This window comes from Botryllus schlosseri, chromosome 8, assembly GCF_051294905.1.
Source record: "Botryllus schlosseri isolate E-star chromosome 8, Bs_hap1, whole genome shotgun sequence".
NCBI lineage: Eukaryota > Metazoa > Chordata > Ascidiacea > Stolidobranchia > Styelidae > Botryllus > Botryllus schlosseri.
Genome location: NC_137243.1, coordinates 15822247 through 15848031, shown reverse-complemented (window position 1 = coordinate 15848031; position 25785 = coordinate 15822247). Strand labels below are relative to the sequence as shown.

Sequence of the window (25785 nt, the reverse complement as noted above, 5' to 3'; positions counted from 1 at the left end):
TAGAGCAATTTGACTTGTCATGGCCTCCTCAAGTATGAATAAAAATGTTAAAGAGGAGGTGGCAGGCGTGCCCGAAATGATCCGCTCGTTCTTAGCAGCAGATCGAGATCAATTGGATTTAGCCCAGCTGCTTGGCGCCACTGGTTTGAGTAAGTATAGGTCTTGGCCGTTTTAACAAATAGGCTACTGGTACTTAAATTATAATTCAACAATTTTCGGTGGTAACCATAAGACAAAATATAACTAGATATAATTTCTCCCTTGTTGATAGTGTGGGTACCATATTCCATTTGAAAGCAAACCTAATCAAGGTCAATAACATCATTTGCTGGCCAGTGGCTCTCACAACCAGTTCTGTCTGCTATGTCCTACTGTGCATGTCGACTAGGCAGTTGTACAAGACTTGAGACTTCCATTCTAAAATGCACCCATACCTTGCCCGAAACATTTGAAGGACGGCCTTATTGAGAAGCTACACATAATGACATTGAAATTAAAATTATTACATGTTGCACAGTGGTATCGTCAAAGTTGATTTCCTACGCCTACCGACATATCTGCGACTTGGTGGACATGCACAAAGTAGAAGTACCACTCACAACCTTGTTCAATGTTCATGTAAAGTGCTATACTGACAGATCGTGCGGTTAATTCTATCACAATCAATATAAGTATCAGACAAATGAGGATTGCAGCATCAAGCCGAAAAAAATACAATGGAAAAGTCTTAATTGATTTTCCATAGGTCCCTGGAAGAATTAGTGAGGCTGCGGCAATGGTTGAGTACCACTGCCATCAGCTACTTTTCACTTGCATAATGTAGCCTAATATTTGCCTGCTGATTTTTTCAAGTAGTGGCATTACCTATCTTCATAATACTTCTATGACCTGATCCAGATGCTGGGTCGAATCATATAATGGACCCTATGAGATAATAGTAGCCTATATTCATATTGAAATGAACCTGAATATTTTCGGCTGACACTCGGCAGGGGTTATCGTCGGCAACTAGTAGAGAATTGGAAAGAACATTGTATATCAACAATCGTATCACAAAATATGACGTCACCAGCATGGATTGAAATCTCAAATAAGAGAGCGTTCAATATTTTGAGATGGTACACGAACTCCTATAGACAAAAAAGTGTGGTCTGATGCATTTTGGTGAAGGTCGACTCCAAGGCATACAGATATGCACATAAAGACGTGTTTCCTGCACTTCAACATTTGAAGTAATGTAGCGTACGAATATAAGTGCCACCGATTGTGGCTACGTAGGAAGAACATCGAAGCGTTTGCAGGAACGCTTAAACCAGAATGTCCCTAGATTTATCAGAACATTTGCATCGTGCTCGGTGAAAAGCTCATCCTTGACTCATCCGCTCAAGCTTGAAGCTGACCGATCAAAGGCCGTAAACTCTGCCATTGGCAAACATCTGCTGAATAATCCCGCTTGTGTGAAAAATTATCAAGATGACCGATTTTGCGTCATCGGAAGGGGTGTACCTTATCAGTGATGGTGTATGTGAACCCAAACACTGTTTTTTTTATCACTTTTGCATAGTTGGTGTGACGCTGCTGCAATCAATTACTCTGCCCCGTTGCAATGACTGCGATATTGTAAAGTAGGCATTAGGGCAGTGGTGTCGAACATACGGGCCGATTCCGGCCCGCCAGAGCGTTTCATCTGGCCCGCGACGGGATTTTGAAAAAATGATTGTATTAACCCACACATTTTGACAAATGTTGAGATTTTTAGTACGAAATACTTTCATTGAATAATCCTTAAAAACATCAAATGCCGAATGTGTTCACTGTTCATGGGCCACCTAGAGTCGTGTTGCGGTTGCACTGTAGTCCTCATCAGGAACAGTTGCTACCATTCACACTCAATTCCGAGAAGGCAACAACACAGTTTTATGCAAAATGGACCAAAAAGTAAATATTCGCAGAAGTGAAAACGTCAGTTAGAAACCGGTATATGCATGTTACATGGAAAATATAATTGTTTCATAAAAATATAATTGACATATATGTGGTCGCACTCCTTTTTCGCGTATGACTTAACAGCTCATCGGCGTCTAGAGAAACCCAAATCGCGATGTGATAATAATAATGAACCAACTTTTGATGTCTGCGTTTACAGTAAAATCGCTTGTACTCCTCCTCACAATCCATACACAGGACTATTGCCAGATTACGACCAAAACAACTCAATCATTGCAATATGTCAATATTGTCAAGGTATATTGTCGTTAAAGACGCTGCTTTATCAGTTAATATAACTGTATTCAACCTTCCAATCGTCGTAATTTTGCCAATTCCAATGTATGCAAATCAAGGTGTTGATAAAATAGAACCCCGTGATATACTACAATATATTATGTGTATAGGCTTGATAATTGAGTATTCATTTGAAAACAAGGGCATGGATTTTGAGGTAACATTTAGAAACCATTTGATTGGTCCAGCCATTGACTGGTGTACGGGTTTGAATGCGGCCCGCGACGCAAGTTGAGATTGACACCCCTGTCGTAGGGTGATATCGTTATGATTTTCTGAATTCCTTTTCTCAGACTCGAGGTCGTGCGGAGGGACAATGGACGAAGAGTATCCGGAACTAAGGCTTCCTCAACTAACTCAAGTTCGGCATAAAACCCTGCCTCCCGAACTAGTCGAGCAATTTGCACGTATCCTTACAAAATTCTAATATATTTTATATTGATCACTTGCAAGAAACACAACATCCTTAATAGTTTAAGCAAAATCGATTATTTTCTTAACTTTCGGGGCAGACATGCAGAGCAACTGTCTCATGGGCATCTTCCCGGAGATAGGCCGGGCTTGGCTGACGGTCGATTCGGATATTTTTGTTTGGAGATATGCGGACGGCGAGGACCTCGCTTACTTTGACGGGCTCTCTGAAACTATTCTGAGTGCCGCCCTCGTCAAGCCTAAACCTGGTAAGGAAATAATCCAGTTTGATCAAGTTTAGGTTTTGCTATAATTTTTGTGACTGCAGTTATTTGAATAGTATATTCATATTGAAATGAACCCGGATATTTTCAGCTGCTAGTGACGTCATATTTTGTGAAATGAATGTTGATATACAATGTTCTTCCAATTCTCTACTACTTGCTGACGAGTGTCAGCCGGAAATATTCGGGCTCATTTCAATATGAATATACTATTCAATTGGATATTGAAGTTCTGTACCTCCAAGAAGCTCTGCGTTTATTTATGATATACGGTAGCCTAGTTAATGATTCCGAATCACCAGCTGCAATTTCAGTGCTCATCACTAAATTTCCGATTTCTTGAACTTGCAGATATATTTAAAGATCAAATTAAGTATCTCCTTGTCCTCACGACTCACCTGGAGGTTGTTATACTGGGAGTAAGTTTCGCAGGTGAAGGTAAGCTGTAAGCGGTTGATTAAGGTCGTATTTTTGGTGGTGTCATAGTCTGAAATCTTCAGATCCGAATGGCGAAATGCAATTGCTGCCTGACCCGTTATTTACGATTGCGACTGAAAACATCGATTTGCTTTGCACTGTCGGAACAGAAGCCGGCCGCATATTCATCGGTGGTAAAGACGGTTGCTTGTATGAAATCTGCTATCAGGTTTGTGGATCTTATAAAAAGATCAGAGGAGCAGATGTGGCAGTTCCAAACTGCATGATTGAGTACTGTAGTGGCACCTTGGGTATATCATCCTGCCTTTACAACAACAATAGCTCAATGCTACAACTTGGCCTGGTTGAAACTCTTGTCCTTAGTTTTTATCTTGGAACTGCCATGACGATGCTCTGAAGACAGCTTTCTATTTTGCTAGCCGAGCGGCGGGTGGTTTGGAAGAAAGTGCAGTAAGATCAATCATTCCAGGAGCAAGTTATCGTTTTTGCTGCCAAATCGTGTTAACAACTGGCTCAATGACGACGGTTAGTATGTTTTTGAAGACTTTGATCACAATCGCAATCACCGCTTTTGTGGTTCTTTAATAGGATTTAAGTATACTGAATTATCGAGGTCGATTTCATGATGAAAGTCTATCACAGTTCATATCTTAGTGTATTCGTATTGAAATGAGCTCGAATATTTTCGGCTGGCACTTGTCTGGGGTAGTCGTCAGCAACTAGTAGAGAATTGGAATGAACATTGTATATCGGCAATCGTATCACAAAATATGACGTCACCCGCATGAAATTTCGAATAAGAGCTTTCGATGTACTATTTTTAGATGGTACACTAACTCCTTTTGTCGACACAGTCTTGGCTGGTGTATTTTGATCGAAGTCGACTCCAAGGCACACTAATGAAAGTGTAAACGGCCCCTTCTGACGACGCAAGATCTGTCGTCTAGATAATTTTTCGCACAGGCGGGATCGTCCAACAGATGCTTGGCAATGGTAGAATTTAGGCCTTAGATTGCTCCGCATCAAGCTTGATAGGATTAGTCAAGGGTGAGCTTGTCACCGAGCGTGATGTAGCTTCATTTCAATATGAAGAAATTATTCAATTGTATATTGAAGTTCTGTACCTCCAACAAGCAGTTCGTATATTGTGTGTCATTGATGTCTTGATGTATGTTTGCCACTCTCTCATCTCTTACCGTTAATTTCTAGATCCAATCAGTCAGGTCGTTGTTGACGACACGAGGAACGTAATTTTTACAAGATCCGAGAAAGGGAATATTGTGGTAAGTTGAACATGCATGAATCCACTATACTTCAACATTCGTGTGACTCTAGACAATTGTTTCTATTCTGTTTCGAAGTGGGATATATGTTATTTTCAAATCTGATGCCTTTTATGTAATGGACTACAGACAGCCTGAACTCGTCTATGAAATGATAAATACCCACCGATTCTCCATACGCTACTTAGTAGTCACGGCGTAGCAGTTAGCGACGCGAAAGCAACACGATTCCAGTGTAAATAATGTTAACCTGTGTTTTTGTGGCATCCCACAATATGCCTATGGATCTTATTATGACCATGATCATGTCATAAAGTTTGTTCAGTAATAAAGAAGCTCTACTTTTTGGAGTGGTCAAGTAGATAATCGTGACCTCATAATACGAAAATGACTCGAACCAAGTCATATGACTCGAAACTCAGACCGGCAAGGCTGACAATTTCATTGTAACTTCGAAGAATAGTAAAGTAACCGGACTATTGGGATTTTGTCTATTGGTACTGGTACAAGAAAATGCGACCAGAGAAACTGCTAAAAGTGGGGAAAATTAGTATATTATAATTGCGAACCATTCGATATCACCAAACAGAGTTGTAAATTGAAGTGAGGTTAACAAAGACTTTAACTGGAAACTGAGCAGGCAGGACAATGTCTCGGAATCGAGTCATGATACTATGACTTAGACTCGATCCGCTGCTCGCTGACTCGGAATTGACTCGGCGGTGAATTTAAAATGACTCGACTTGACTCAAGTCAAAACTATAAAAGTGAGATTGACTTGTGACTGGGAGCCTTGTGACTTGGTTACAACCCAGGTTTGCCTACTAGGGCTGCTAGCATGGTTATGTTTTTGCTTTTCCACTTTCTATAGCCAGGGTTTGTATTTTTAAGAATTGCACCTATTTGTAGTATCATTGTATCATTATACTTCTACCGAGTGCCAGCGTTGACTTCTTTGACCAATTCGGAGTGACGTTCATTTTTCAGGGTTACGATTTAGGCGCGGACGGATCTGGTATGACTTGTTTCGCCCAAATCAGCATGGACTCGGTCAAACGCAAAGCCGCCGCAATCGCAGCCACGGTGGCGCACACCCACTTCAGTCAAATCGTTCACATCGCCGCCATAACGCGGAGGGAGTCGAAAAATCTGCAGCTAGTCGCCGTCACGCAATCCGGTTGGTTAGATTCTGCTGCATTCCGAGTGCGCACATGCTGGCTGATGAATTCCTCGGCTCATTTGCATAACCTCAGCATGTTTTAGTGTGTAACACTGGTCAACACATATTTTTAGGCAGACAAAGTAAGAGTGGTTTTGGGGGTTCTGAAGGGCACTGATTCCGAATATGACCTTAATTTTTTCAAATTGACTCTTGTTGTGGAGATAACCCATGGGGCTGTTTTGACCAAAATCTTCCATTTTCGCGGTAATGACTAGATATAAAATCGACTTAGTGGTACTATAAAGTTTGGAAATTCAATCTACTTGTTATTTTTACACACAGAAGACTATATTAAATCAAAATACAGCAACAGCACTGTATTTTGGGGTATTAGATTTATCATAGTTACAGACTTTCACGGATATCATGTACATAAATAAACTCCAGTCGTGTATAGAAGTATTTACCTAGATACTCAAATAACGTGGCATTAATTCAATCAGTTTTACGTCAACCATCTATTGTAAATTTGAAATAATCAGTTGGAATACAATATTATTTATATATTTTAAATCGAAATTGTTTTTTTTTGTACGATTAGTGCAGTTTCCCGAAAGGTTCCGGCAACGGTCTGACATAATATGATCAATGGTTCATCTCATCTGCCCTGGTATCTTTCTATTGTTGCTCTGATGTCTTATTAGAACCTCTCGCCTTGTTAATCAACAAGATGATCGGGAAATATATCAAGATGACTGAACAGGAAGTGAACTTTTGTGCTCATCTTTGTTCCAAGTTTTCGATATGCAGATACGAATTTTCCGACCAACTGTTTGTAGTTGGGTGCTTTGTGATCAGCCAAAAAGTTTTATTTACTACATCTTAGGAGAAATTACATGCTTTGAACTCCTCCTAATGTGAAATTGGAATCTTTCATCGGTATCGGTACCAGGTATACTAGGTATACTAGGTATAGGCATTATCCATTTACCAGTCAAAAAAAATGAGACACATAAGTATTGTAGTTAAGCCTTTCAAGGACAAATTTTATATTTTTATATTCTTCTTTAATCTTGGTAGAATGACCAACTGATACAGGAGAAGAGGAATTTCCGTTTTGGAAAAGCACAATTTTTAGACTTGACCAACTGCTTTTTGACAAACAAATATTTCGCATCATGCCATGTTAATATTGATAGAATGACTGAGAATGACATGAGGGTTCGTCATAGTCAATTAGCCATTTATGCGCAGTATAAAATTAGAAAAAACTACGGTTTTCTTCCCACCAAGTGAAATATTCAAGGGTAAATACAGTAATTTCGGGCTTTTTTCGGGGTATAAATATCTTTTGACAGAGAGCCTATCTGACAAAACTAATGTGATATTCGTAATTAGCAACCTCAAAAACCCCAGAAACGGCTCTCAGATGTTCTGCCTAAAAAATTTTTTTCATTTTGTTGACCAGCGTAATCTTTCAAGGCAGCCACAGGTCTCGATAGGAGCGTTATATTCTGTGACCTAATTGCATGTGGACTATATATATTGTCAGCCAGTGATTCACACTCAGGGGGCCGGTAAAATTTCAAAACAATTTTGTGGACTGGTGAACGTTGAAAAATCAGAGATGACCAGTTCGTGATTTGATGGAAAGTTTGATTTAATCAGAAATTTGTTGCTGACTTTTCGATTTAATCAGATCAGTGGTCCGCGAACTTTTTCCGACTTTTTTCTTTTCATGATAGCGAAAAATTTCCGCGTCCCCTAATCGTCATGTGACAAAATGCAACCAAAATGCTGGCAATCCCAACGGATAGTTTGATGGCCTGGAAGGTTATGACTAGGGCGAGTTTTTGCAACTTTTTTTTACAGCTTCCGGCAGCTTCCGAAATACTCGTAAGATATGTAGAATGCTGTTTTAAGCTGTTTGAAGGAATCTTATAGTGCAACTTTTTGCAACTTTTGTCCATTTATTTGCATACAATCTTTTGCAACATTTTGCAACTTTTTCGATTTTTCATGAAAGTATTTTCGATTTTGGTGAAATACACGGCCAAATTCGACTGAAACACCGTAAATCAGCACCAAAGTAACGCTTTTTACGGGTATTTCGGGAGCTGAGCCGGAAAATTGACCTTTTTTTTTTTAGTCAATCTGGGAAGTTGACTTTTTTTTTAAGTCAACCGAGCAAAATGTGGCCTTTTAGTGCAACTTTTGTGAAAAAATAAATGCAGCTTTTTACTGCAACTTTCGTCAAAAATAAATGCAACAAAAACTTGCCCTAGTTGTGACTGTTTATCAGAGACTTCTCAAATATGAAATTCGGACTACTCACAGAGCAATAACTCGGGGTAAATCGGGCGGAGCGCGTAAACGAATTTCAGTTGACCGCAGCGCCGCGCCCGCCTTCAGATGCTTTCTCACGCCCCATTTTGAGAACCACTGTACTAGATGTTTCACAAGAAATTGGTAACCTCTGTATTTCTTGGACGGTGATGTTTCAAAGCACGCTGGAATGTATTCTAAACTGGTGCGTGGGTGTACTTGAATTTTCAAATCGTATCATATCCGTGGTGATTGTAGCAGACCTTGAAATATCTCGGCACATCAGCAGGAATATACTGTGGTTGAACTTTCGAGCTCAAACCTGGCCAAGCAACAATTGTGTTTTATTTGCAGATATGCGTTGAAAGAATTTTCAGTTTTTGAAAACCACAATTTATTTTTTGCGCAGGAGTGAGACTGTACTTCATGACCACGGCGCCAAGCATCCTGTCTCCCACTGTGCCACCAACACTGCAGTTTTCCAGCCCCCCTACCGATTTGCTGGACTCCTATTCGCGAAGGCCGTGCTATCTAGAACTTGTCCACGTACGAATGCCGCCTGGTTTTACCCAAAACAACTCCACCGCCCCGGTCAACGTTCACAAGGCACACCACAACTCAGGTAATTACTGATTTGCGTGGTTGGTCAGTAATGAAGTGCTGTACTTCTACCTTTTCTGAGAAATCCAGTAGTTTTTACCTACTTTTACTTAGTTACTAAATTGGTTATGTTTGAAGACTATTTACAGTTTACTTTTTACGCAACAGCAGTTTTGTCGTGTGCTTGCTTCCCATCATCCCATGTTTGAGAGCAATTGTCAAAATTGCCTACTTCTAGTTTACGTACTTTTGACGTGTATTTGGAATTGCTACTTCTACTTGAGTAGCGGCACTCGCTACATTGACCAGGCCTTTCTGATCTGCAACGTAGCCCGCTCATACGTTCCTGCAACGTTACAGGGACTCTGTTGATGGCAGCTTCATATCAAAACGACGATGTCGTATGGTGCGTCGGCAAAAATCACTTTACGTCGGAAAAGTGTTTATCGGAAACGCAGGTCAGTCTTTGACATTGTGGAGAGGAATCTGTTTTTTTCTTGATGTCGGGTCTGTTCCGCACAGAACCGAAACCTCGGTTAGCCTGCTGGATTGGTAATTGTCACCGATATTGTGATTTTCGGCTATTAAGGCGCCGAAACCGTAAACCTGTGTCGAAATTGGTATTGTAATTGTAATTGTATAAGACCTTGACCTTTGATCGTATAAATGTAGTTTTATAAGACTCTGCCCTTCAAAGTGAGGAAAAATCTTACAATTTAGGAAAATGTAGTTTTGTAAAACATCTTCCTTCCAAATTTGGACAAATCGTGTAAATATGGATGGTATGGCAACCAACCGTGCAAATTTTTTCGCCTCAATCAGGTTTCTTTGCCATTCGACGGTCGCACGTGGGTCATCACCGAGGTACCCGAGCCGTCTTCGCCGCTGTCCGTCGCCTGTCTACCCGTCGGAATATCAGACATACCCCCCGACCCGCCGATCCACGTTATTCAACATTTTCAACGGCCCCCGGAATACGTGGTAGTGTCAGCACAGGTTGGTATCTAATTAAGATTTCAAGACTTCTATGTTAAGGAAAAAGTATCGAATCGATAATTTTCTTTAATATCAATGTACGGAGAGGGAGATATATTATCAGTACTTGAACAAATTATCTTTCACCACGAAACTCAAATCAGTACAGTTAACACCCAATTCGGATTCGAGCACTTGAATCATTGCGGCCGGCACTAGCGATAAATCGCCGTGCACTTTCAGGGCTGTTACATGTTCAACAAGATGAGACCGGTCGACCAGCTGCGGCATTTGCTGGAATCTCGGCAGGACCCCGATAGCGACGCGGTGGCACACTTCTTCAAACTGCATAAGGTACGCCGTGTGCCCGTGTCCGACTGATTTACACGGCCCGAAAAACCCATAACGAGCCTTTATATCAATTCTGTTTTGCGCAGAACGGAGAGGCCAGCGCGGCGTGCATCATACTGGCGATGTCTGCTCTGGTCGGAGACGGGGCACTTGCGAATTTAGCGGTGGCCGCCTTCTTCCGACACGGCGAAGAGGCTTATTACAGGTTCCCGGAAAGTCAGCAAGGTATTTTTGATCAGGCGTACGTTATGAAGATGTGCTGCTAATTGGCTTGCGTTAGTGGATCACTTCTTGGCTATAGCAGTACTTGCGAGTTTTGTGACTGATTTCGTGCTAATCGTGCTTGTGTTAGTGGTCTTTAGCAGTAAATGTCAGAGTTGGTAGAATATATCTCAAGGGGAGGACATCATATGGTTTTACACTCACAATTTCTTTCCTTTCCATTGATGGGACTCCAAAGCTTTTTTACATTCAAAACAAGTCTGAGATCAATGGCTCAATTGTTGTCGCGCTAAAACCCTGCCACTGATGACCAAAATCCATCCCATTGCTACACTCAAGGCCATAAAAATCACGGTCGGTTTTTCCTGCTTGTGCTACTTACTCGGGTGGTTGTGTTTGTAGGCTACTTCTACTTCTACGAAACAATTCTTTTTGTGGTAAAAGTGCAGATTTTTACATTTAAAATTTTGTAAAATAGAAAGCAGTTTTGGGACCAGTTTGCAGCCCTTTAACGAGTGCAATGGTCATAACAACTGGACAAGAAATGTGTTACGTAACTGAATAAAGTGAATACAAATTCTAATATTCTACCAATTCGGAATTTCATTACTCATTTAGCGTTCGTCGCGAATGTGTAGGTCATAATTTCTAAAGAAACCACCTCCGATTTACTGCTGAAATACTTTTCATTCATTTTCCACTTATAGCAGTTTTGAAACGTCTCGGTTATCGCTACTTCTACTCCTAAGCAGTGAAAATTTACTGCGTCACTTCCACTCGAGTACAAGTGCTGAGTACTCTGTCCGCGGCTAACTGAAACTCAATGGAAAAACTTGAATTTGAAACTTACCCTTGCAGCTGCGTCAACGTTGGGTCAAGTGCAGAACAACCCGCCGAACGGCCACACTGCCATGTCACCTATACACGGACAGAAAGTTCAAGATTTGACAACGCAAAGTCCAGGACGATGTAATGCCCATGGTATCAGTTTTTCTGTAGTGCCGTAGCAACGTCTGCCGTCTATTTCCAGTGCCGATATTCAGCACCCCAATGCCAGGCGCCCACGCCCCCAACGTCACATTCCGGGATATGAAAGACCCTGCCCGCATGCAGCACACTACGTTCGCGGCAAACGGTAGAAGGTGTGTTTTTGTACCTTGACTTTTTGCTGAAAATTTGGCTCTCCGTGACAGATCGACCTGCCGTGCTGGAGCTTTCCTACTCGGATACGATGAAGGGTCTGTTTAAAATGTTTTCGCGCGTCGTACGGCCCATCTGGGAAGGCAGGCTGGTTGAGGAATGCGTCGTTATGGAGGGGAATGTTCAACACACTCTGGTATGGCGGATATTTTGATATCTCATATGTTGACGATGGGTGTTACCTGTTCTATGGTTAGCGACAGGGGTGGGCAATTATTTTCCTCCGCGGCCCAAATGAAAAGTTGAAACTACGTTGGCGGGCCGAGTGAAAAATTCTAGCTATATCCTCAGCGTATTTTAATTTTATTTCTAAATTACATTGTTAATAAATGCTGCTCAGGGAATGTGTTGATGTTAGGTAATGAGAAAGTGACGGTTAATTAGAAAATATCGCTTTGCCCTCATGATTCGAAACACTGTTAAGCATTTTTTGAATCTCTTCAAACCCCTATCCACGTCCTTCTATTAAGACTCTAAAACAGTGGTTCTCATTCTTTGTTAAGCACGCCTCCGTTTGTGATAGTGAAAAATTTCACGCCACCCCTTATCATGATATTACAAAATAATAAAAAGTGCAACCAGAATGCTAGCAATCCCATGGCATGGAAGTTTATGGTTGTTGATGAGAGAATTCTGATACATCAAAGTCGGACAATACACTGAACAACAATTATAAGCTGGGGGTAAATCGCTCCGAGCGCGAAAAAATCGATCATCAAACTTCGGCTTCGCGTCCCCCTTCAGATGCTTTCACGCCCCCCAGTTTGAGAACCACTGCACTGAAATGTATATGCGATAGTACAAAGCTTATTGTCTTGGTAGCTGCATTCCGAGCAGTGTGCGTCATAGCCTTGATGTTGAGCGAAGCTTGCAGTTTTTCTGAAATTCGCCCTCCCTTGAACGAGTGTTTCGTGTTTTTGTCATAAGACCGACTTTAATTGAAATCCTTAATCTTGGCGACATGCTCGGCAAAAACTAAAAAGAGGGGTTTACCCCTGACTCCAGTATACCAATATTTAGTGCTCTCTAAACCTTTAAACTTCAGTTTTCTGCTTTCTTTTTATGACATGTCGGTTCATCCTTTATGGGTGATAGATATGATGAGTCATATAGTAATCGCGAGCACTGATTGCCTTGTTTTACGAATTAGGGATTTGGAAACGTGATCACGTAACAATTTGAAACACATACCGTATAATGACTAATGTGACAATGGCAACAAAGAAGGTTGGAACTAAACTATATGGAAATGAATGATTTCTTGTAACTTTAATTGCTACTCACATTTTGCCACATTGCCTTTATTTTGAATCTGGATTACGCATGCCAGGTATGTAGGCAGGGTAATCGTGGCATATTATTGAACAGGCTTCAAAGTAAACCGATTTCCTGTTCAGTTTATACAGCCTGTGGTTTTAGTCATTCAAAAAGCAAGTTTTATGTTTTGAATTCCAAGCAACCCAGGTCTGGTTAATGAACTCGTGGTAATTTGACGAATGAGTCGTTGTGATTACCCAAATTTATGTTTTGTTCGAGTCAATTTATATCGTGTGATGTTGGAAAATGGATATGAGCCGATTTTTTCATGTGTAAGTATCAAAATGTAAGTTAACTTCCCAGTAATGTACTTCATTTGTAATGGTATCGGAAGACACTGATACAGATATCCCTCAAAACCTGAACTTCTGTTCCTTATAATATGATGATCATAAGAAAATATTATCGTCAACTGCGAACTCATCATCATAGGCACTCCCGAAGGCCAGCCAGATTGATATCTTTTTTAATCCAATCTTATTTCAGTACACGAATCGAACGGGACCGGAAATTTTAAGCCACATACTCCGCGATTTGAACTCTCTCAAAACCTTCATCGAAGCGCACTGCATTCCCAGACTCTACGCGGCCGGAAGGTTTGTGACATGCCCCTCATCGAATCTCTGGTGAGACGCCCACTTTGTTCTTCCGTAGAAACCCTGTTTTGACGATGCCGCGATTCGACTCGAGCTATCACGGCGGATCGACGAGACAGAATCTTCAAAGGACCACTCACGGTAGCGAAGACGGAATTTCGGTTATTCGAACGCAGAAGAACTCGAAATCTTTTGCAGCGCAAGCAACTCAAGCGGAATCGAAGCTGATTCGTTCGCTGTACGCTCTCTCCAATCATACCAGTCAAGTTTTAGGACTCTGGCGTTTTATCTGCGATCACGAAGTGCACGTCATTTGCAGGTCGTTGGCAACGGTACGTGGAATATGTATTTGCGCCTGACCCCATCTTTTACACCTGTGGTCAAGAGACTAGTTTTAAGGCGTCCATGAAAGGTCAATGTCGAAACTACAACTATTAAACTAAATATGACAATTTTTGCAAGACCTGTCCAAATTTTTGACTTGGGTCCTTATTTTCAGTGCTCACCACAGATCACGACAGCCACTCAGACGTTAGAAACACTATAATTATGGTCTGTAACTCCTAATTGGTAATCGGGTCGTGACGAGGGTTGGCTAAAGTGATAACCTTTTTCTTGTCTTCGGATACTTTTTAGTCATCAACTAGACATTTTTTAGTCATCGACTAGACCAGATGACATTGCAGCCATGATTAGGAATGGTCGAAAGTGATGAACTTATTTTAGTGATCAGCTTCCCTAATTTTGCGGTTAGGGCAGGGTCGTAAGCAAGTCACAAGGCTTCGAGTCACAAGTCGATCTCACTTTAATAGTTTTGACTCGAGTCAAGTCGAGTCATTCTCAATTCACCACCGAGTCAAGTCCGAGTCAGCGAGCAGGGGGTCGAGTCCGAGTCGTGGTATTATGACTCGAGTCCGAGTCCAAGTCATTGTGTTGGCTGCTCAGTTTCCTGTTACAATCTTGTTAAACCCACTTTTTATAACTCTGTTTAGTGATATCGAATGGTTCGCATTTATAATATACTAATTGTCCTCACTTTTAGCAGTTTCCGGTCGCATATTCAAGTACCAGTAGATGAAATCCCGATGGTGTGGTTACTTTACTATTCTTTGAAATGACAATGAAACTTGGTTCGAGTCATGCGCAGATTGACTCGAGTCGAGTCATCAGAAAATCGTGACTCGAGTCGTTACAACCCTGGGTTAAGGGCCCACGCGACAACCCAAAAAAATTTATGGGTCTGCGCTACATAAAGTTCACCAGCATTCATCGCCTTTTGTCATTTTTCAGGACACGCTGACATCCCTCAAATCGATGACGTTTCAAGATTTCGCCCTTGATGGTCAAAAAGTAACGTTGCCCGCGTCCGTACAGTTTTTCCGCAGTTTTTCTCACGACGGGGCGTCTTTGAATTTCAGATTAGCGCCGAAGTGATATCGATCATAGTGAACAAGTACATCGACGACAATGCAGAAGTGGACGCTCTCAACTGCAGGCTGCGCGAACTGTGCCCGTCACTGTATTCGCTCGATGACGTCATGATATCTCGGGTATGCGGCGTGGTAGCACACTGCTCGGAAACAGGATGAGGACAAAATAGCAAATTCCAAATAGCGAGACATTCGGGATAGCAAATATCAGAACAGCGTGTATCATAGTAGCAAGGGCTTCCTGTCCAGTTAGAATATAAAATTACGATCCTTTACATCTCTACTACATTATACTCGAACACGGTAGGTTTGAAACCATACCCTAGGGCGGACCTGGGCAAAGTGCGGCCCGCGAAAGGTTGCTGGAAACTCATAACATTAATCCGGCTTTTTCATTATTGATGTGTGGACTAAAACGATAGGCTGTATCAACTGAACAAGAAATTCGTTTACTTCGAAGCCTGTTCATTAATATGCCACGAATTGTTACGAGAGGTGTTTCTAAATCCCTAATTCAAAAAACAAGTCAATCAGTGCTCGCGATTACTATATGACTCATCATAACTATCACCCGTAAAGAAATATCGGGCCGGGCATGTCAAAAAGAGGAAGGCGAAAGCTGAAATTCAAAGATTTCGAGCACTAAATATCTGCATACTGGAGTTAGGCGCGAAGTCGCAGTTGAATGAACAATTTTCGGGCTATGCGCGAGCAACCGTCAACTTGTAGCATAGTTATTGCTCTGTGTAATGTTCGACTTTCATATTACAGAATTTTCTCGTCAACAAAGAATTTTCTCATCATAAAAAACGTAACTTTTCATGCCACCGAACTATCCGGGATTTCTAACATTCTGGTTGCTCTTTTTAATACGTTGTGATATCATGCTAGGCGGGTGGTTGAAATTTTTCACTATCGTAACGGGGTCATGCCTAAAAAGTTTGAGAACCACTGTTTTAGTGTCTTAATAGAAGAATGTGGATTGGATAGGGATTTAAAGAGAGTTAGAAATGAATCATGTTTAACATTGTTTCGAGTCATGACGGCAAATAGATATTTTTTAATAAACCGCCGCTATCTCATTACCTAACATCAACACATTAACTGAGCAGCATTTAGTAACAATGTAATTTGAGAATAAAATTAATATACGCTCGGGAATATAGCTAAAAATTTAAAGTCGGCTCGCCAACGTATTTTCTACTTCTCATTTGGCCCGCGGAGGAAAATAATTGCTCACCCCTGCCCTAGGGTTTCTCAACTTCCCATGTCTAACGGGCCACATTTTAACAGCAAAAAGTGCCGCTGGCCACAGAACATTATTACCATGTAGTTTTAGGCTATCACATTCACTGTATCTACCAGACGTGCACGTTTCACGTTTAATGCATTCGGAAGCATTAATGCTGTTGCTGTTTTTTGTGTGAATATGTCATCTTCCAGTGGCGTAAGTAAATCACGCCTGTTTGAGTTTGGGTTATGGGTAAGCTGTGTACCTCTCACTGACACTGTTTGACCTTCGGTATTTTAAATGCAAGCCCTCAAACGCAGTTCCAGTTCTCCTCACATCTGGGTCTGCTGTCGGTTATGATTTCGGTGACGTCATAACTGATGTCTTGATTGCGTCCAGGCGTATGAGCTGTTGAACAACGCGAAGCGCTGCGGCGGACATCAGCAAGACATGAAACTCGCCGAGTGCTTGAGCTTATTCCAAAAAGTCGGACGCTGCGTCAATCTGTCTGCGGTGTCGCAACAATTTCAGACGAGTACGCAAAGTCGTGCTTGGCGTCGGCACAGCCGTGTTTATCGTTTTGGATGTTTTTTCAGTCGGCTATTACGAAGGCGTCGTCGAGCTTTGTGCGGCCGCCGCCGAAAAGCGAGATGAGAGAAATCTGGCTTTGCATTATTATAAGACCGCAAGCGATTCGGACGATAACGCGGACGGGAAAAATGCCTACGAGGCGAGGTCAGTGTCAATATGCTGTAAATATGAATTGGAATTCATGATCGAATCGTGTCTGTCTGGGGACCCTGATGACGTAAGGCTATTCTCTCCGTCAAACTCCAGGACACTGGCCATTTTTGTCGTATACGTTGTTTCGTCGCACCATTACAATTTCTAATCCGAATTTAAAAATCTAACCGTGTGCGTGCTTCTCATAAATCTAATCCTAAACCTAAGCAATACTGTGGGATTGGTCCATGTAGCTGTGCTTCTCACTTCGAATTTATTGCTGGTGATACTCTAGCCGTGTCATCGTCAGTGTTGTAATGACTCGGCTCGAGTCAGACTCGAGTCACGATTTTATGATGACTCGGCTTGACTCGAGTCATTTTCTCAAAATACGAGTCATTTTCGTGTATTTCTGTGTATTGACTCGACTTGGACTCGAGTCATTGCCCATGACTCGGACTCGAGTCATTGCCCATGACTCGAACCAAGTCATATGACTCGAGACTCAGATGGCCAAGACCGTCATCTCATTGTCATTTCGAAGAACAGTTAAGTAACCTCCCTACTGGAATTTCGTCTATAAGTAACCTCCCTACTGGAATTTCGTCTATTGGTACTGGTACTTGAAAATGCGACCAAAAACTGTTGAAAGTGATGAAAATCAGTAGAATATAAATGCGAACAATCCGCTATCACCTAGCAGAGTTGTAAAAGTGGGTTTAACAATTCTGTAACTGGAAACTGGGCAGTCAACGCAATGACTTGGACTCGAACCTCTGCTCAATGACTTGGACTCGGACTTGACTCGGTGGTGAATTGAAAATGACTCGACTTGACTCGAGTCAAAACTATAAAACTGAGATTGACTTGTGACTCGGAGCTTTGTGACTTGGTTCCAACCCTGGTCATCGTCACAGGAACTGAATGATGACAATTGTTGGGAGAGTCAGTCGATCTTGATTGAATTATTAGATCTTTATTTATATTTTTCGATCTTATAATAGACATTGTTACTTACAACCTGACCTGGATTGTGAATTGACCTTATCTATTTTGTGAGAAAGTGTTAAGACTTCAAAGTGTGCGAATTGCTGGGGACAATGATATTATTGTCATAAATTTTCGTTTGAGCGATGCATGTATGAAATACGTGTTATAAATGTATATGCAGTGTTTTTTCTTTGCTCGCTTTACTGTCACCTTAGACATAATCATCAATTCATTCACAAAATCCATCGACACACTGATAACTCGGCAATTTCAGAGCTCTCTGCTACAAAACCATCACCGACATGATGGACGAACTGATGTTTGCGAGCGAGAACATCCGCCAGACGCCCAGTGTCCCGGCTGAGCTCGGACCGCCGTCGCTGGACAATCAGAAAACTTCGAAAGGCACGCAGAACTTGCAGCCTGACGAAGCGCAGAGATTCGCGGAGCGCTGCATGCAGCTACTGATGCAGTCAGACGACGAATTGTTGCACGTTACCATCTACGATTGGATGCTGAGAAAGAAGCTTGCCGATCGTTTACTACGTGTGAGTACTTGCGACAAATTTTGGAGTACTCAAGCAGGTTTTCATTACTTTCACTACGTACTCAAGTGATAATATTTTGATATTTCCTATACTTCTAATTTTGAGACTCCGTTACTGACCACCAAGTGTCTTGACGGATTCAGTTTTCTCCTGTTGCTAGTATTCTAAAGGCGAGATACCGTAATGGTGGATCGTCTGGCTTCTTGATCGGTAGACCATGGGTTCGATCCCCGGCTGGGTCTGACCAAAAGACCTTATTAGTAACACTGGTATCCGTGACTTCCTTGCTCAGCATTACCGGGATAGCATATAGGGGTGGTGCAAGACTTGGAAAGCCTTCAAAGGCTATATCTGCACCTTCCTTATCCAGCGGCATATACACATCATGCACTCGTGGTGTGTATAGGCACAGATCGTGTGTGTATATCATGAGTCGGTGTATATGCCGCAAAGACATCAAGGACAAAATGTACTACGTCCTATTCCTATTTTTAGTATTCATTCCAATTATTACTGACACCTTGCTTATCAAGCTTTGGAATAGTAGTTATCGGTTAGCGGCTTAGCGCAGTAAGAATGAATTCGGTTCGCTTTCTACATAGATTTCATCGCCGTATCTGGAGCAATATTTGAAGAGAGTGACCGCTAGCCACCCCGACGACCAGATGTACTGTGACATCCTGTGGCAGTACTACGAACGGGCTGGCGACCATGCCGCGGCGGCCAAGATCTTGGCGCGACTCGCAGACTCTGCCGGGTTAGTATCAAGAGTCGCAGGCCAAACCTGTTTCATTTCAGCCAGGGGTTGTTAAGCAGTTGACTCATTCGGATGTAGAAGTAACGTCGTAGACTCATGTGATTACAAGTGTAATCACCTGTATAAAACAATGGCTGATTCAGTTGACGACAGTTGAAATGCAGCGTCGGGGTTGCCAAACTTAAAATATGGCTGAAGTTTTCGACTGCTGGCCGCAAAAACTAGTACATTATTATGGCCAAACATTAAAATAAGTAGAACTTATGGCAAATAGGTACATTCTAGAATTTTCGAAGTCGTTACGTGACATCACGGTGAGCAGTACTCGAATACTTGACTCATTTAAAAAAAATACCTTGGTGAACCTACTTGAGTACTCTAAAAAAGTTGAAGCACTCCGATATTGACGCCCTCTGTTTTTAACATTCAGCGCTGACAGAGACTTGGATCAGCGGATCGAATATTTGTCGCGCGCCAAAATGAACGGCAAAAGTGCGAGCTCCGTAACCGCGGCCGACACGAGCGGCCAGCTGCTTCACGAACTGGAGGAGAAGTTGGAGGTGAGACGCATTTAGATGAACTGCCGGATGGTTTTTGTTAACTCACTGAAAATTGACCGCAGGTAGCACAGCTGCAGCGACAAATCTTGCAGACTCTGGAACTGGGTGGGCACAAGGCGGCTGTTCGTGAACTCAACAGCGAGTTAATGGATATCACGAAGGTTTGTGTTTTTTTTACCGTTTGACACCCACTATTGGCTATGGGGTCATTCTAGTCAGCCCTATAGACACATGCCGCCTTCATTTTCATCGCTTGTCCTTTTACGATGTCTCCTAATACTTTTCATTCACTGTGCAGTGCAGGCCTCTTCTTCATATCTTTAGGCCAAGCTGGGATGTCTGATTAAAGACTACTTCAAGTCGTTTTGACACCATCCTATCTTTTCATTATATTGCGATCTTGTGGTGTTTTTAAATGGATAATATATCAATAAATTACTAACTGTCTGGTTGTCAGGGACTGAAGCACCGGCTTCCTGTCGAGGAATGAAATAAGTTTATCCCAATCTGTATATAAAGCGTTTGCTGTGAATTAACCACTAAATTTTTCACACTCTTTTGTACTTAGTGCCTATTGCCACAACTATTCGGCAACCGTTAATAATGTGATTTTGTTAACAAATCCAGACCGCACCTGGGAAATTATGAATGTTGGTGTGTGAGCTGACTTTTAAAACCTCATTGGATTTTACTTCACAGCTCTACAGCGTATACGCGGAACCCTTTGAACTCGCGGAATGCAAGCTAGCCATAGTCCATTGCGCGGGACACTACGACCCATCGTTGATCGACGCCTTGTGGCAGAACATCTTGGACTCGGAAATCATAAGGCTGCAAAAACAGTCGAGGGAAAATCAGATCGCGATGTTATCGGCGAAAGTGTCGCAGTTGGGCTGCAAGTACAGCAACTCGAGCAGATATTTCCCTGTCGGTGAGAATCATTCTTCATTCTCGAGCATGCATCGAATATCAGTTTATTTACATCAGATATTGATGATACGGCTGCAGTTTCACTGGTTTGCTATTGAAAGGAGGGTGTGAATATTGCACTAGGTCCGAATGTCAAATGACGTGATATTGCATGTAATGCACTGGTGAATATACACACAGGGGTCCCAGTTATTGCTGACTGCATCGCTAGAAGCTAAACTATAATAGAACTCATTACAATCTGCCAAGTAATTGGACACAGTATGTTGACGGTTTGTTTTGTCCGATATGTTGCGGGGTCGTTGCAGAAAGTAATACTCTAGAATAGTAGAAAACATTTGATTGTAGTACTTAGTACTTCTACGACATTTTTTTAGTCGTTACACACTGTTGTCCAAGGAACTGCGCAGTGTGCTGGTGAGTGCGCGCAGACTCGTGAAAAATTAGAGGGAACATTGCCGATCACTCTTTAAAAAGGTGCAATTTCCATGCTGGCACAACCTTGTGAAATAGTTCTATTGCCCAACAACTACCAGTAAACTGCCTTTGACAAAATGTGGCTTCAAAAACCATTCTGGTAGAATTATTAACTGAACAACCACTTACTGCCACATCACATAGTGAAATTCTCCAACATAAGCCAATCACTACTTTCTTAATCTTTAGAGTTTCTGGTGGACTATTTGGAACGTCTGTCATGCCAAAACAATTGGCCGGAAGACTGGGTTTTCATGTCTATATTAGCCGCCGACGTCGAACTGGGCCATCTTTTGGAACTGTATTCGGACATCCATCGTCAGAAGGCATGTTTCTTCGACGATTTTTTCTTTGCAATTTCTCTCAATTTCGTATCGCAACGTTTTGCAGTTGCCACATTGGAACGAATGCGGGAAGCCGTTTCACATCTTGAGGGTTATCCATCGGATATTGATGGCTTTTGTGGACAACCCATCGCAGTACGTCACTCCACCGAAAAGGTAAGTTGCTCTGACATGTGGTGGAGCTTTTGCGACAATGTCATTTTGGGGATGTCACAAAATCTGTACGTTTGTGGCTCTGGAGCTTATTACGAGAAGTGGTCAATAATGAAGTACTTCTACATTTTGAAGCACTCAACTAGGCTTTGTGTACTTGTTTTAGGCTACTTCCTCTTCTGCTGGAAACTTTGATTTTGAAAAGTGCAAGTTGATTTGAGCCAAATTTTCATCACTTTTAGGAGTGGCAGTCAAAAACGTCATGAAATAGCTAAAGTAACAACATGAACATTGATTCAAAGATTACACCTATTTTTAGACTCTATGGTCATTTTTTGCTATTTCCAAAGTATAGCGAACCCTGATTAGCAACCCCTTTAACAAATCTGCCTTTTGAAACTATTCAAGTACTTTTGAGACTTTCATTTCTACTTCAGTAGTTTTGACAAGTCTTGGAAATGATACTTGAAATTAGGTAGAAATTACGACATTACTTCTACTTGGGTACCATCAATGCATGCGTTCGACTCGGCCCTTTCTCGACAGGAGACATTTCATTTCGAACGCGCTGGACATTATCGCGGTAGCCCTGGTCGAATTGCAGTCTACGGTGCCGCCGAGCGAGAGACTGGTCGAAACCAGGACGCGATACAAAAATTTGCAGGCCAAACTGCAGAGGCTTGAAGACGAGGTGGCGAGGAGATTTTAGCCCCGAGAGCGGAGTATCCAACATGGCCGCCGGCTGATGGTCGTGGGATTCGATTCAACTTTTTTATTTTGATGTTGGAATACATTTTTGCTAGGAAACGTGCTGGGTGTCGAGGTGTCTGCAGCTACTTTGCTAATCACAGGGCTAGGGATTGTTACGGCTGGAAATAACGATCGCGTCAAGTATCTGTTGTAATTATTCGTGTGGTAGTAAGCGTCGATGTCTTCGAGTAAAGAAACTACATCGAGAGTACCATTTAATCAAAAAATTATTTGCTATTTCGTCACGTGCTTACGCTTGAACGCTGAATAGGCAGTGAACATGTGACTATATAGATAACTTGGCAAGGCAGGCACTCAAATCACAAAACATAGCCGAGATGCCACTTGGCCTAATGTACTGAGTCAGTGCCATCATATATAGAAGGCGGCGACTAACCAAAACCATGCTTTTACATCATACAAGATAGCGTCCGGCTTCTTATTCGGTAGGTCGTTGGCTCAATCCCCGGCCAGGTCAGCCAAAGACATGATCAATAATAATCGTGAGATTATATTTCCATCTGAACAAGACACACACTATGTACAAGGGTTGTCCATAATTTGGAAAATCTTACAAATCCGCGGTTGTAATGTCTTATTCGATAGATTATTCATAAAAAACGACACTGAGCCTGAAAGAAGCTCACAGAAAGGCCGTTAAGATTTCGTGCAAAGCGTTTGAAAGTAGCTGCCGAAGAATAGGCGTGCCACCGACCATAGAACGGCGAGAAGACTAGTAATCAAGAAACCACGGCTCTTGATTGGATAATCAGCTATGCTTCAATGACCACGTCAGCAGCAGCTTGCTGATTAGGCGAACAAGGAGTCTGCTACTGGCGGCGATTCTGAAAGCGCATTGTATGTAGGTTGACAGATAATGATTTAGGATTGATTAAGGGTATATTGAGGTACGAAATACATGATGAACAAACAACAGCTGCTTCACAAAAACGTCTAAAGCATGACTGCTATATTGTGAAAGAAACCGCCGTAGCCTATATGCCTTGTTTTCAACGAGGGAAAGCATAGGCGCTTATGCAAGTGGCGACGGATTCCTAGTTTCAGAAATAATATATCATTATTGAATACAAAGATAAAGCTTAACAATGACACTATTATAGTTTGTGTGATCTCATTGCGCTCAGGGTGTAGTACATAGTTGAAGTTTTGAAAGCTCTAAGGGTCGGCTGAATCAGCGGGTTATGCTTGGCACTTGCCAGATGCTTGCATCAAACTGTATTCACTTGCAAGTGTTGTCAGAGTCCTTGATGATGACGCAGAAAAGAGGCGTAAAAGTAAGCACATAATATGCTGGATATGATATGTCAAATTCCTTAATAATCGCGCAGAAAAGGGGTGTAAAGGTAAACACAGACAATGCTGCATAGTGCATAGTATCCAACATAGTTTGCATATCATATCAAGCAGAGCCTGTGCTTGCATTTAAACCTCGTTTCTGCGACATCATCAGGGACTTTGAAAACATTTACAAGTGAATTCAATTTGCTGCAAACATCTGATAATCTGACCTACATGTACAATGCGATGTAATGAACAGATAGGAGGATGCCGAACGACCAACAGTTGCTGTCTCTTCAATTGGCATCCACCACGCCCGGTGTCACCGTTCTTTTTCGATGTTAATCTCTATTACGCGACTCTTTCTTTTTCGTTCCTTGTGGGTGCGTTCTTTCACCTGGAAGAGGAGCCCAGAATAATCTCAGACGCTAAATCGAACCGGGGTAGCAGTCGCTCATCGCAACCATGACGCAACTCCCGCGCAGTAAATCTGGTGTCCGTGGCTTTCGTGCTTAGCATGGAGGGTTGATGCAAGACTTAAAATACTTAACTCATGTGCCCTCCTTGTCGTGCGTATGAGTATCAAAACATCAGGGACAAAATACAAACGTCCCGTTCCTAAAGGTCCCCTCACCCATGACAGAACTTTGAGTCTTGGAGGAAATCGGGTTATCAGTATCTCCACTTGCTCACTGGAGGCTGGAAACACATATTACGTCGAACTGATCCTACCCGAGGTCCTATCTTGGACATGCTAAAGGTAGCGTAGCCTAATGGTGGGGCGTCCGGCTTCTTGATCAGTAAGTCGTTGGTTTAATCCCCGACCTGGACAGACCAAAGACCTAAAAGTAAAACTGGTACAACGGATGCCACTGTCTTGCCATCTGATACTGACCAATTAAACATACAACAGTAGGCTAAGTATATTTCTCTTTTCTGTGACACTCTGTCAGTCATTTACTATCAACCAGGTTTATTAATATTTTCATCGTTTCAGAACATCGCAGTCTTGTCGAAACAACTTGGATTAGCCTTTAAGATCAGACACCCACCTTAGCCTAGGCGAAGTAAAGAAGAGGCGTGCACATTGCACACTTGCACAGTGCACACTGAATGAAAAGTAATGCAGCGAAGATAAGACGCAAGCGACAAAATGAGGTGGCATGTGGCGGAGGGCGACGTCGATGTTAGGTCGTGGCAGTGTTGGGTTGACCCGAGTCATGACTTGACTCGAGTCAGACTCGAGTCACCTTTTTCGAATGACTTGACTTGACTCGAGTCACTTTGCTAAAATGACTTGACTTGACTTGACTCGGCGTATCAAAAATATGGATTGACTCGTGACTCGGAGCAAAATTCACGAGTCAATTTCAAGTCATCAAGTAATCGATGTCGATAAAAATCACTGAATCTTGCATATGTTCGGATTGTTCGCGAAACGCTGGTGTAACCGTGAGAGCGACCAATCATTTAATGATCGTGCGTTTACTGAGCCTCCATTGTTCCCTCACAAATAAATTGACCGCAATCAAAGTGATCGAAGCTTACAGCTTACGTTGTCGTAAACTAGTACAGTAAAGTAATTAATCTCTGTTTTCACCTTGACCAAACTTATTTTTTTATTGAAATTGAATTCGAATATAGTTTATCTTGTCCTCAACCATTGGCGCAGGCTGGAATTGTATCATATCGATTTGCAAATGGGTAATGTATTGCTTCCTATCAATGCGTATCTATTCTCTATTTTGGCTGGTAACTATAAATTGTGGTTTAGCGGTTCTACGTATTTGTGAGCGATACAGCGCCTTCTTACGTGTAAATTTAACTCTTTATTCGTTCATCGGTTCAAAATCAATGACCACTCAATCTGCATTTCAGACAGCTAGCAAAATGCAATGACGTTATCATGCCCCATACTTTGAGAAGGCAACTTGACTTGAATTGTGACTTGACTCGTGACTTGACTTGATTCGACTTGACTCGAGTCACCTCCAAAAATCGAGTGACTTGACTTGACTCGAGTCACCTTGGAAAATCGATTGACTTGACTTGACTCGAGTCAAAATGTGCAATGACTCGAAATGACTCGTGACTCGAAGGTAGTGACTTGATCCCAACACTGGGTCGTGGTCCGGCAATCCTGAAG

General features: G+C 42.1%; 1 protein-coding gene across 2 annotated transcripts; it reads left to right on the top strand.

Annotated features, from left to right (window-relative positions):
• Window positions 1-6: 6 nt before the first annotated feature.
• Window positions 7-22397, top strand: LOC145444886 (nuclear pore complex protein Nup155-like). Of its 2 annotated transcripts, XM_080322932.1 has the most exons (31): window positions 7-149; window positions 2577-2690; window positions 2796-2963; window positions 3330-3416; window positions 3479-3624; window positions 3836-3941; window positions 4626-4699; window positions 5687-5876; window positions 8596-8808; window positions 9147-9244; window positions 9609-9782; window positions 10005-10115; window positions 10199-10337; window positions 11193-11303; window positions 11365-11469; window positions 11528-11670; window positions 13338-13447; window positions 13506-13588; window positions 13646-13779; window positions 14738-14797; window positions 14866-14997; window positions 16508-16643; window positions 16705-16843; window positions 18096-18369; window positions 18972-19126; window positions 19557-19686; window positions 19749-19847; window positions 20386-20617; window positions 21283-21419; window positions 21484-21593; window positions 22137-22397. In XM_080322932.1, exons 1-31 carry the CDS (start codon window positions 20-22, stop codon window positions 22297-22299), a joined length of 4203 nt encoding a protein of 1400 aa, XP_080179058.1. In that variant the 5' UTR covers window positions 7-19; the 3' UTR covers window positions 22300-22397. The 2 variants fall into 2 exon arrangements, with proteins under 2 accessions (XP_080179058.1, XP_080179057.1); XM_080322931.1 differs by having other exon boundaries at window positions 13506-13779.
• Window positions 22398-25785: the final 3388 nt, after the last annotated feature.

What these genes read in the sequence shown, in the direction of transcription:
- LOC145444886 (XM_080322931.1), top strand. Translation starts at nt 20, where the DNA reads ATGGCCTCCTCAAGTATGAATAAAAATGTTAAAGAGGAGGTGGCAGGC. An exon ending in ACTAGTCGAGCAATTTGCAC is followed by an intron (nt 2,691 to 2,795) that starts GTATCCTTACAA and finishes CTTTCGGGGCAG; the next exon opens with ACATGCAGAGCAACTGTCTC. An exon ending in CGGACATCCATCGTCAGAAG is followed by an intron (nt 21,420 to 21,483) that starts GCATGTTTCTTC and finishes AACGTTTTGCAG; the next exon opens with TTGCCACATTGGAACGAATG.